The sequence below is a fragment of the Dipodomys ordii genome, unplaced genomic scaffold, assembly GCF_000151885.1.
Source record: "Dipodomys ordii isolate 6190 unplaced genomic scaffold, Dord_2.0 Scaffold100, whole genome shotgun sequence".
In the NCBI taxonomy this organism is placed as follows: domain Eukaryota; kingdom Metazoa; phylum Chordata; class Mammalia; order Rodentia; family Heteromyidae; genus Dipodomys; species Dipodomys ordii.
Genome location: NW_012267316.1, coordinates 3,920,620 through 3,933,879, shown reverse-complemented (window position 1 = coordinate 3,933,879; position 13,260 = coordinate 3,920,620). Strand labels below are relative to the sequence as shown.

The 13,260-nt window shown below is 39.4% G+C and overlaps 1 protein-coding gene across 1 annotated transcript in view; it reads left to right on the top strand.

Annotated features, from left to right (window-relative positions):
- The window catches only part of Lama1 (laminin, alpha 1), a 132,882-nt gene that overhangs the window by 92,045 nt on the left and 27,577 nt on the right, over positions 1-13,260 (top strand). The window contains exons 37-42 of the mRNA XM_013027136.1: positions 558-768; positions 1,529-1,645; positions 1,756-1,919; positions 9,370-9,505; positions 10,833-10,926; positions 12,546-12,662. Coding sequence (XP_012882590.1) covers positions 558-768; positions 1,529-1,645; positions 1,756-1,919; positions 9,370-9,505; positions 10,833-10,926; positions 12,546-12,662 — 839 coding nt within the window. The remainder of the gene's footprint in view (positions 1-557; positions 769-1,528; positions 1,646-1,755; positions 1,920-9,369; positions 9,506-10,832; positions 10,927-12,545; positions 12,663-13,260) is intronic.

The following is a 13,260-nucleotide window of genomic DNA, read 5'->3' as shown; positions in this document are numbered from 1 at the left end:
AACAGTTAGAACTTACAAGATTTTATATGACTCACTTCCTAACTGGCTGCAGAAAGCCCTATCACAAACCAGAATTGATAAATTTACAGAGAATCAGAGAACAGTTGTTTTGTTTCAATTTCCTGACAAATTACAGTGAAAGATCAGTTACTATCATTAATATAGAATGTAGCTCTGACTGTCTCAGTTCAGATTCAATGAGGTGTTATCTTTTGATTCTGTGACAGGGAGGTAGGGAAGAAAAGGATGGTAGGGGAAAAACAAAGGAGGAGGTAACAATGCTCGATAGGAAATGGACTCATTACCTTGCTTATGTAACTGTAACCCCTTGTATATTTACAATAAAAAATATATTAAAAAATAAGTGCCAGGTGCCAGTAGCTCACGTCTGTAATCCTAGCTACTCAGGAGGCTGAGATCTGAGGATTGCGGTTCAAAGCCAGCCCAGGCAGGAAAGTCCGTGAGACTCTTATCTCCAATAAACCACTCAGAAAACATTTCAGAACATAAGTTTTGTGGCTCATTTACTTATTACTTGAACCATTTATATTTATCAGGGCTGCTGAAGACTTACTGTCACAAATTCAGAAAAATTTCCAGAAGCCACAGAAACAGTTGGAAGTGTTAATGCAAACAGCCAGCCGCCTCCTTTCGAAGCACAGCAGTGAACTGCAGGCTGTGGATGAGCTTCTGAGGGAAGCAGAGACCAAGACCCAGGAGAGCAACCGCCTGCTGCACATCGTCAAGGCCAACCTGGGAAAATTCAGTGTGAGTCTGACCAGCTGTCTCCTGCTCAGTAGAAATGGTAGCCACATACGCCATGTGGACAGTATCATTGTTAGCCTCCTAGAAAGTGAGTTTTAGCATGTGGCTTTAGGACCTAAAACTCAGGTGTGTGTGTGTGTGTGTGTGTGTGTGTGTGTGTGTGTAATGCCATTACTGGGACTTTGAATTCAGGACCTCGTGTGTGTGTGTGTGTGTGTGTGTGTGTGTGTGTGTGTGTGTGTGTGTGTAATGCCATTACTGGGACTTTGAATTCAGGACCTCAAAGTCTGGCTTGGCTTTTTCACTCAAGGCTGGCACTCTGCCACTTGAGCTATAGCCCACTAAAGGCTTTTTGATAGTTAATTGGAGATAAGAGTTTCTTAGGTTTTTTTCTGTTGGGGCTGGCTTTAAACCATGACCCTCAGATCTCAGCCTCCTGAAGAGTTAGGATTATAGGCACAACCCATTAGTGCTCAGCTTTTTAAAATTTTATTTTATTTTTTATTTGAACTCAGAGCCCCATCCTCACACTTACCTTGCTTGGCTGACACCTTGCCATTTGAGCTATGTTTCCAGTTTGGCTTTTTGCTAGGTTATTTTGGAGATGGAGTCCCCTAGACTTTTATACCTGGTCTGATTTCACATCTCAATCCTCCACATCTAAGCTCCCTAAGTAGCTAAGCTGACTGGTGTAAACCACTGGTGCCTGGCCACTGATTTGCTTTTATGAAATACCAGTAAAAGGTGATTTTTTTTGTTGCAGAACGAAAAGCTGCGTGTTCAAGAAGAGCAAAATGTGACCTCAGAATTGGTTGTCGAAGGAAGAGGGCTGGTGGATGCAGCCACTACACAGGCAGATACTACAAAAAATCTTCTAGCTGTAAGTTACAACTTTGTTTCCCACAAATTATCATGTACCTCACCTGTGCACATGCATGTACATTATTAAATAGATATGCATGTGTTTACATAATTGATTCCTCCATATAGGAGCTGGAGCAGCACTGGAACGAGGTCCTCCTGTGGACTGCCAAAATCAGGCACCATGTAGACAATCTGGTCATGCAGATGTCAAAAAGGAAAGCAATTGACCTTGTGCACAGAGCTGAATATCATGCCACTGAGCTCCAAAGTCTAGCAGGTGCTCTGGACAGGTAAGGCCATAAGCTTTCAGGAATACAGGGGATGGTGGTCCATTGGTCACAATAAGGATGACTAGTTTGATTATAGTGTTGAATAACTTTTATTTTTCTGTATAAAATGAGGACTTCTATTTGATTTGCATGGCAAGTCAGATTTCTCCTGGGTGTACTTAAATAGTTTTCCTTTCGTGATGGAACTGAAGAGGAATGAAAAACAGTAGCATGGTACATACCAAGCTACCAGGCAGCTAAACATCTATCCGATGCGCAGTGCTTTGTTAGGTTCTGTATGGGATGTACAAAGGATATAATTTCTCTATAAATCATGCCTTTTGGGAGATGAAGATTTGAGTGGAGGAGGTAGCAGCCCATACTCTACCTCTAAAGTTTCTAGTTAATTAAGTTAATTAATTAAATAATTAAGTTCCCTTAATTATTTCCTACTATCTGAAGGCTTACCATTGTAATCCAATTTTTTCCACTTATTTTCATTTTTTTAAATAATATTTTATTGAGATTGAGTACATAAATTTCACAGTATTGTAGGATAGTAGTACTTAGTTAAAGTCATAAATACATTTTATATATTCCCTGTTGTCACTGTACTTGATTTTGGTACCCTACCTCTTACATATACATTTGTCTAATTTGCAGAGGGGAAAGGGAATAACAAAATGCTGAGAAGGACACAGAATGATCCATTGCAACAATAATACACGCAAGACAGTATGTTGGTTACTGGCTGGGGTCCACTTTTAGTTTTTTGCTGTGGCTGCCCAGTTTTACCAGTACCAATAGTTGAAGAGGCTATGTTTCTTCCACTGTATGTCTTTGGCTTCTTTGTCAAATACCAGCTGACTGTAGGTGTGTGATTTTATGTCTGGATCTTCTAATCTATTCCATTGGTCTTTGGGTCTGTGTTTGTGCCAATACCAAGCTGTCTTTGTTATTATGACTCTATAGTAGAGCTTGAAATCTGGTATCATGATCCCTCCTGCATTGTTTCTTTTGCTTAGAAATGCTTTGGCTATTCTAGGTCTTTTGTTGTTCCATATGAATTTTTGGATTATTTTCTCTATTCCAGTAAAGAATGTCATTGAGATTTTTTAATAGGAATTGCATTGAATTGTATATCATTTTTTGCAGTATGGCCATTTTCACTATATTAATTCTGCCTATCCAAGAACATGGAAGGTCTTTACATTTCCTGGTGTCTTCTATGATTTCTTTCTTTAGGCTTTTATAGTTTTCATTAAATAGTTCCTTTACATCTTTGGTTAGGTTAATTCCTAGATATTTATTTAAGATTATTGTGAATGGAGTTGTTTCCTTGATTTCCCGTTCTGCTTGTACATTGTTGATGTATGGAAAGGGAACTGATTTTTGTGGGCTAATTTTGTATCATGCTACATTGCCAAAATAGTTTATAAGCTCTAGGAGTTTGGGAGTGGGATTGTTAAGGTATAATATCATGTCATCTGCAAATAGGGATAGTTTAATTTCTTTCTTCCATATGCAGATCCCTTTAGTGTCCCTTTCTTGCCTTATTGCTCTGGCTAAGGATTCCAGAACTATATTGAAGAGGAGTGAAGAGAGTAGATATCCTTGCCTTGTATCTGATTTCAGGAGAATTGGTTGTAGTTTGTCCCCATTTACTATAATATTGGCTATTGGTCTGTCGTATATAGCTTTTATTGTTTTAAGGAATGTTCCTTCTATTTCTATTTTCTCCAGAGCGTTTAACATGAATGAATGTTGTATTTTATCAAAAACCTTTTCCACATCAATGTAGATAATCATGTGGTTCTTGACCTTGGATCTATTGATGTGATAGATTATATTTATTGATTTACATATGTAAAACCATCCCTGCATCTCTGAAATGAAGCCTGCTTGATCATAATGTTTGATTTTTTTATATGTTTCTGGATTCTGTTGGCTAAAATTTTATTGAGGAGCTTTGCTTCTGTGTTCATCAAAGAGATTGGCCTGTAGTTCTCTTCTTTTGTTGGCTCTTGCCTGGTTTGGGGATGAGTGTGATATTGGTTTCATAGAATGAGTTTGGGATTATTCCCTGTGTTTCTTTTTCTCGGAAGAGCTTGAGGAGTGTGGGTATTAGTTCCTCTTTAAAGGTTTTTTAGAATTCCGTAGTGAATTTATCTGATCTTGGACTTTTCCTTGTTGGAAGACTTCTGCTTGCTTCCTCTATCTCATTGTAATTTATTGGCTTATTTTTTATTTACTTATTTTTTATCGGTCATGGGGCCTGAACTTGGCCTGGGTGCTATCCTTCAGCTCTTCAGCTCAAGGCTAGCACTCTACCACTTGAGCCATAGAACCACTTCTGGACTTTTCTGCTTATGTGGTGCTGAGGATCGAACCCAAGGCTTCAAGCATGCAAGGCAAGCACTCTACCACTGAGCCACCTTCCCAGCCCCAGTTATTGGCTTATTTAATTGACTTATTTCTTCTTGGTTCAATTTGGGCAATTTGTATTTCTCTAAAAATTCATCCATTTCTGCTAGTTTTTCCTTCCTTAGTGAGTATAGATTCTGGAAATAGTTCTTTATAGTTGTTTGGGTGTCTTGGATGTTTCTTGTAATTTTTCCTGTGGCATCCCTGATCATATTGATTTGGGTCTCCCCTCTTCTTTTTTTAGTTAATCTTGCCAGATGTCCTTCAATTTTATTGTTGATTTTTAAAAAAACAAGTTTTTGTTATATTACTTTTATTTATAGTTTTCTTAGTTTCTATCTTGTTAATTTCAGCTCTTATTTTGTTATCTCATTTTGTTATCTCGCTCCATCTAGTAACTTTGGGTTCAATTTTTTTCTTGCTTTTCTAGCAGTTTTAGTTGCATCATAAGATCATTTACTTGGTCTGTATGTATTTTCTTGATGTGTGCAATGACAGCAATAAAATTTGCCCCTCAGGACTGCTTTTGCCATGTCCCACAGGTTTCTTTGTGATGTATATTCATTTTCATTGAATTGTATGGACTTTTTAATTTCTTCTTTAATTTCTTCTGTGACCGAGGAGTTGCTCAGAAGTGTGCTATTCAATTTCCCTGTATTTGAATTATTTCTATGGTATGCTTTATTATTGAGAACTAACTTGATTCCACTAAAGTCGGATAGAATACAAGGAATTGTGTCGATCCTCTTGTATTTGCTTAAGTTCTTTGTGTGAAATATGATATGATCTATTTTGGAGAAAGTTCCATGGGCTGCTGATAAGAATGTGTATTGGGTTGTTGGGTGGAAAATCTGTAGATGTCAATTAAGTCCAATTGAACTATGGCATCATTTTTTTGTCTTTTTGTTTTTTCTTTTTAAGAAATTTATTTTTTTCATTTTTAATACTTCTCTATTGTAAAAATACTGTGCAGAGGGGTTACAGTTTCATGAGCAAGGTCATGAGTACATTTCCTATCAAGCATTGTTACCTCCTCCTTTGTTTTTTCCCTATCCTCCCTTCCCTCCCACCCTCCCCACCTAAATTGTAAAGTTCATTTTTCAACATAGTGTCCTGTACATCTCATTGTTACAATGGGTCAACCTGTATCCCTGTTTAAGCATTTTGTTTTTTCCCTTCCCCTCCCCAAGCTAGAGAAGTGTATATACAAGATGCAGGGCACTGACATCAAATACAGTGAAAACAGGGGTTATACCGTGGGGGAGGAACATACAAAGAAACAAAAAAATCACATGGTAAATTATAAATACTTCAGGAACAATAGCAAGAAAATAAAAAACCACTTTGTGTCCCTATCTTGGGGTTCATTTCACTTCACATCATCTTATCTGGCCATATGTACATAGCTTTTGTTCTTTTCTGCTTGTTCCAGACATATACTAGTTATTGCAAATAAGGGAAACCATAGGACCTATGTTTCTTTGGGCCTGGCTTACTTCACTTAATATAAGTTTTTTCCAGGTCTTTCCATTTCCTAACAAATGGGGCAATGTCATTCTTTGATGGAGGCATAGAATTCCATTATATATATCCCACATTTTTTCTTGATCCATTCCTCTACTGAGGAGCATCTGCGTTAAACACAGTTGTGCTGGTAGCCTTAGTATGGCCTTGTTTGTGATCATTTGGGTAAATACCCAAAAGTGGGATTGCTGGGTCATAGGGGAGCTCTATGTGGAGTCTTTTGAGGAACCTCCACACTGCTTTCCAAAGTGGTTGAACAAGTTTATACTCTCACCAACAATGCAGTAGGGTTCCCTTCTGTCCACGTCCCCTCCAGCATCTGTTGTTATTAGAATTCTTGATTATAGCCATTCTAACTGGGGTGAGGTGGAATCTCAATGTTGTTTTGATTTACATTTCTTTTATGGCTAGAGAGGTTGAGCATTTCTTCATATGTCTTTTGGCCATCATTTCCTTGTCAGAGAAATTTCTCTTTAAGTCTTTAGCCCACTTATTTATTGGGAAGTTATTTGAGGATTTGTTGTTGGGGGATTTAACTTTTTGAGCTCCAAATATATTTTAGATATGAGACCTTTATCCATTATATGGCATGTGAAGATCTTCTCCCAATCCATGGGCTTTCTATTGATCTTGCCAGCTATGTCCTTTGCCATGCAGAAGCTCTGCAACTTCATGCAATCCCATTTGTCCAACCTTTCTTTGATTCGTTATGATTCTGGGTTGCTATTGAGAAAATTTCGGCCTGTGCCAAGGAGACCTAGGTTTTCTCCTATTCCTTCCTGTAATGTTTTCAGGCTGTCTTTGATCCATTTGGAGTTGATTCTAGTGCAGGGTGATATATAAGAACCTAACTAGTTTTCTACAGGTATTTAAACAATTTTTCCAGCACCATTTACTGAAGAGGCTGTCTTCCTTCCATTCTATTTTTTTAGCTCCCTTATCAAAAATTAGGTGGCTATAGGTCTGTGGGCTCATTTCTGGGTTTTCAATTCTATTCCATTGGTCCTCAGGTCTATTCTTGTGCGAGTACCAAGCTGTTTTGATTACTATGGCTTTGTAGTAGAGTGTGACATCATTTAATTGGGAGGCTTCTTTGTCAATCCTGTGGAGCCCACAGACAGTCCCGACTTCACCAAGGACCAGCATCCTAGGCTGCTCGCACTCCCTTCCATGGGCTCTCTTGGTAAAGCCTTGTTTGCTGGATGTACACCAGTTGCTGGAGCCTGCTCATAGTTCCCAACTTTAGCCAGCCCAGGACACATAGTTTGCATTCCTTCTCTGCAGGCTGGGTGCACAGGCGTGGTTCCCCACCTCAGCCAGGGACCAGCCATGTTCAAGCCCCCTCCAAGGAGTGCTCTTGTCAAGTCTGGCAGGCTGGGTGTGCTCTATCGGTTGCTGGGGCACTTGCACAATTCCCAGCTTCAGTGGAGCCAGTATCCCAGGCATAGGGGGAGGGGTCCAGGTCAAGCGCTGGGGTTTACCACCAGCGCTGGTCTCCCGGGGCGGGAGGGCAGGGGTACTCACTTACCCTGCAACTTGTTGGGGACTGTCCAGTGGTGCTGTGGCAGATCACTGTTTCTGTGCACTGAAGGTCGCTGGTTGCCGTGTTCTGTTGAGATGATTGTGGGCCGGGCGGGGTGGTGGTAGGAGCTTCAGGTCTGGGTTTCATGGGACCTTGTCTCTGGCTTCTGTCTCTGTTTACACTGACCATGTATGTGGGAGCCTTCTGCACAGGTGTTCTATAGACCACTGTGGCCCTGAAGTCTCCAGCGGCCAGGGGCCGGGTCACTTTGGCGGCTTGGTGCAGAGCTGTGCCACCACCGAGGGATGGGGGAAGGGTCTTCGTGCTTTTCCATCTTTGTGTAGGTTCTGAAGTTTTTATCCTTTTCTTTTCTTCACTTCCTGTATTTCTCTGGGTGTTCATCTTTTTGCTGTTGTTGGTACTCAGGGAAACCAAGCTCTATTTGGTTGGAGAGAGCTGTGGTGATTCCCTACTGTTCCGTCGCCATCTTGGGTCCCCCCTCCACTTATCTTCTTGAAGGTTTGTTAAATCTGTCCTGGCCTTATTGAAAAGTGCCTTTCAACATGGTGCCCCACTTCATGCCAGCAGTTCCCAAGCTCCTCTGCATGTTGACTGACCTGAAGCACTTTATAAAATAAAATATTAATGCTTTGTTCTTTAGTCTCTTTAGTCTCTTTTGCTACTTAAATACACAAGGATGTGGCTTGAGCTTTGTGATTTAAAAATAAAAATTCTCCACCAGATGCCAGTGGTTCACTCTTGTAATCCTAGATACTCAGGAGGATGAAAGCTGAGGATCATAGTTCAAAGCCAGCCCAGGCAGGAAAATCTGCAAGACCCTTATCTCTAATTAATCACCAAAAAGGCTGGAAGTGGAGCTGGGTCTCAAGTGGTAGAGCACTAGGCTTGAGCAAAAGAAGCTTACGGACAGTGCCCAGGCCCTGAGTTCAAGCCTCACAACTGGCACACACAAATACATGAACGCACACATACACATTCTCAAGTGATTGACTGTTGTGTAAATAAATTATGTACTAAGTTCAATCATATGCCAAATTGTATTATGAATACATACAATTCTATAGGATTAGGTGGTAGGAAATGGAATTAGGTATTCAGCTTCTCACTGTTTATCATTTCATGGTTTTTCAAAAGAGACATAGATATTCTGACTCTACATAGCTAGATAAATATCTTTATTACTGAGTATAAGGATAATAAAAGCAATTTGGTATGATATGCAAAGTTAAGCAGCAGTATTATCTTTCTGTTATAAATCATTAGATTTTGCCAGTGAGAGCATAAAAGACAATAACTGCCTTGTCTAGTCTGGGAATCCCCAGACTCAGTAACCTTGGAGAGAAAATGAGAGCTACTCAGCAGGCAAAGACGTGCTGCTTTTCAGATTTCATCTTCCAGATGGAAGTAGCTGGGTGAAATTGCACCATTACCAGCTCCTAAAGGATTTGCCAGTTGTCCAAATGAAGTTTTAATAACATTTCTGATAGAAATATTATTTGTTCCTCGTGTAAAATCTCCAGGAAATGTCACAACTTGGAGTATAAGACTTGAGAGATGAGATATAGCACCTTTATGTGTTTCAAAGCTTTCTGAAAATCAACATGTGTGATGCAAGAGTATCCCACCGCTGAGACATGCAGTGGTGCCTTAGAAAGAGACAAAGATCAGGGAACGTGGATTGTGGCAGGTGGAAGATGTTGCAATATTTGTCTAAGGGAAGCAACAATTGTCCCTTTTTGCTGCACACATTAAATACCAGTTCTGAGTGTTATCTTGGTGATGGTGTAGCTCGTGCTCCTCAGTCATTCATTTTCAATGTAGAGAGAAATTCATAGGATATTATTCCTTGTTCCTTTTCTAAGGAGAAAGACACTTAAGAGGCCATCGAGAACAGTGGACTCTTAAACATTTTTATAAGTGAATCCAGAAGTTTGATTCTACTTCTTACTGATTCCTCTCCAAATATGCTGAATTTAATAGTGCCCTTGAAAACGTCAGAGATGTATCCCTGAATGCAACCAGTGCAGCCCATGTGTATTCCAACATTCAGAATCTGCTGGAACAATCAGAGAAACTAGCCAAAGATGCGCATAACACTGGGAATAAAACCAGCCAGGTAAGAAATGTCCAGGACTAAAGCATGAACCTTTCTCTTCTGGGAACTATGGGAGATTGTTCTAGAAGATTACTGAGCACAGATTTCCTGGCTCAAATACATGTTTGCCCATATTCTTTTCTTGTGAAACCTGTTTATGGCTTCATTTATCATATGAAATATTTTAGGAAATAAGGTTTTGTTCACTGTGTTAGTTAAGCTAGATCCAAACTCCTGGACTTAAGTGATCCTTTGCATCCCAGTTATCTGGGACTGCACATCACTGTAGCCAGCTTGCTCTAATTTTTAAAAATCATAAATGCTACTTTTGGAAGATTAGACTTGTGTTAAAGAAATGAGGAGTTAGGTGCCATGTACCTGTCATTGAAGCTACTTGGGAAGCTAAGACCAGGAAGATTTCAGTTGGAGATCAGCCCAGGCAAAAAAAGTTCATGAGATTTCATCCTAATCAATAAAAAGTTGGATGTGGTGGTAAGCATTTATAAGAAAGATAAATAGGAGAATCATGGTCCAGGCTATCCCAGACAAAAAGTGAGACCCTATTAAACAAATCATGAAAACATAAAAGATTAAGCACATGACTCAAGTGGTAGAGTACCTGCCTAGTGAGAATGAGGTCCTGAGTTCAAACCCACAAGAAAGAGAGAGGCTGAAAGATGAGAAAGATCTCACATCTTTTTGTGATTAAAAATAACATTGCTTCCTAATATCTGGTTGGGACTTTTTTTTTAATGCCAGTCCTGGAGTTTGAATTCAGGGCCTGGATACTATTCCTGAGCTTCATTTACTCAAGACTAGTACTCTGCCACTTGATCCACAGCTTTACCTTGGGTTTTTGATAGTTTGTTGGAGATAATAGTCGCACTCAGCCCCCTGAGTAGTTATGATTACAAACATGCATCAGTGGCACCTGGCTTTCTTGGGACTTTTTATCATCATCATCATCATCATTAGTTTGCGGTATGATAAGAATAATGGCTGATTGTCCTCTTTATTCATTTAAAAATGCCTTTGTGGGACATGAATATGGTTGAAAGATTTCACTGGCATGAAATCCATGAAAAATAAAGGGGCAATAAGAAAAAGTAATAGGGGCTTCATTTGTTTGAAACACATTATATGCATCCATGGAAATAGCACAGTGAAACTCTCTTGGACAATTAATACATGGTAGAAAAAATGTAACTAATAGAAAAAGATGCATTTGTGTTTTTGCTTCTCTGCTTTGTGATTTGGTTGACTCTCGTGTTTAGAAGTGATGGATGCTGGTCTGACAGGGCCTCATGCTCCTTGAGGTCATAATGTATATGCTGTTTTTGTTTTCCAGGTTGCAGAATCTCTTGCTTCTCGCAGCAAAGCGGCTCTGCAGCGCAGTTCCAGGTTTCTAAAGGAAAGCAACAGCCTTAGTGGAAAGCAGCAAGGTCAGTTTGCAGCGTAGATTGGGTCCATAGGTAGAGTGAGTGGAAGCAAAGCCCTGAGCACCCTTGAGGAATGTCCCTTTTGCTAAAGCAATTTGAAGCTTCACATATCTTTGTTGGGTTAATACATGGTTTTGAATTTCATACTCAGGACATCACTTGAACATGCTTACTCCTTGATCTTTAAACCTCCTTGATGAATGTCCTCTACCCTCAGTCGTTGCTTGAGCTTGGAGTTGTCTGTTCTTCCCTAGTATATGTGTTGGGTTATTTTCTGTTGCAGATGTATGCTTTTTTTCTCCTGATTTCCAAGTTTTTTGAGGAAATATGTTTGGCATCTCTGTCTGTTCCAAAGCGAGCACTATGATAGACTTGTGGTAGACTGGATCAAATCAACCCTGATGCATTAACTTTCCAGATGTAGTTTAGTATATCTTGGCTATGTAAGAAATACTCAATGAGTATGACACAAAAGAGCAGTAAAATCTGTCATGCAAAATGACTACATAGGTCACAACATTCCATAGAATACGGTGTGCCTACCACACGGGAAGAAAAGTGTCAAAACTTCTCTTACAGGAGAAAATGATGGGCCATGCACAGAGCTTATTTCTTTTCCCCATAGTTATCAGAGCTAAAGGCCTGGATGCATCCTTTTTTGTTGTTGTTGTTTCTCTGTGAATGACAATTTAGCATTAATGCTGCCAGTTGGACGATACTCAGTCATCACAATTGATGCTTTAGCATTAAGGCTGGTAGATTCTGGCTTCAATTTACACATGGTATGTCATAGTCCATCAAATTGTAAAATTCCTGGCAATCAAAATGTCATGTTTTACATATGCATTCGAAATCCAAATGTGGTTTCGTTGTGTTATGAACAAAACTTTGAAAAGTAAAAGTTTTGGTCAGAGATGGTTATATTTGAAGGAAGTTGAGTCTCCAATTGAATGATATCTGGGGAAGAGAAAGGGTAGAGGATTGAACTGGGAAGCAGGGGGAGGGGCGTGAGGAGGCATCCCAGAAACACCTATATTCAGGGTTTGAGAACCTCCAGGAGAAAGGTGGCCAAGATTCAGGTGTGGATGGCTTGTAGATTAGGGACTCTGGTTGAGACTGAGGGATTAAAGCAGTTCTTTACCCTTGAGCTCTAATAAATACAATCCTTGGACTTGAAATTCAAGAGTACTAGTGAAGAAAGTATGAAGCAAAAAGCACAACAGAACAAACCAAGGTAAAAATAGACTTTGAATTCTTATAACAAATAGTGCTAAGTCTGGCTAGGAAAACTTTGACTATTGGGATATCTATAGAAAGCTCTTGAACAATTTTGGAGGGAGCTAGGGGGTGGGGGAGTGTAGTTAAGGAGGTGGGAGGAAAGGGATGGTAGGGGAAAAACAAAGGAGGAGGCAACAATGCTTGATAAGAAATGTACTCATTACCTTGCTCATGTAACTGCAACCCCTCTGTACAGTATTTTACAATAAAAAACTTACTAAAAAAAAAAGAAAGCTCTTGATTCTGTAAATGGATCAAGCATGGTACAGAAAGCTGTTGCCTAGGCAACATTTTGGCAGGCTAACCTAAGAGCAAACATTTTTTTTTTGCTTTCATTTAAACAGGTGTTACATTGGGGCTGAGTGAAATGAAAAATATGACAAACCGATTTCAAGAGACTACAGATAAAATTGCCAGGCAGACCAATGCATCTCTCTTGATACTTAGAGCAATTCCTGAAGGTAAGTAGAGAAGAGTTTCTGAATTTCATTACTGTCTTCTCTTGAAGAAGCCCTGCTTGGAGTCTGGTAAACATACCTAGGTAAAAAATGAGCTGTCATTGATCAGGTCTTTACTTTCAAAGGAAAGTGACTTGGAGGTAGAAATCCCGGTGTTATTAATATCACTTCAGAACACTTTTACTTCCTCTTGACCATTGACTTAAATTCCAGAATATTCTTTTCCATTCATAGAATGATGTAGACAGAAAATGTGTTCAATGGAGATGATAAGGAAGTGATAGAAAAGGACCCAAATAGAAAAGTGTAGATTATTGTCGTGTAAAGGTCAGCTATTACTACATAAGGATAATTACCATATACAGTAGGCTAGATAATTACCATATAATGTTAGATAATTACCACATAAGGCTAGATAATTAAGGATAAACTAAATAAGGATAGATTATTACCATATTGGCTGCTGAGAATATAGTCATCAGCCATTTCTTTTGAGAACATTTTATATATTGAAATTGTAGTTCAGAGAATTGTTATACAATGATTTGTTTTCTCCCTTTTTGGGAGGAGTATAGCTAATGATATGCAGCCTTCCTTTTTG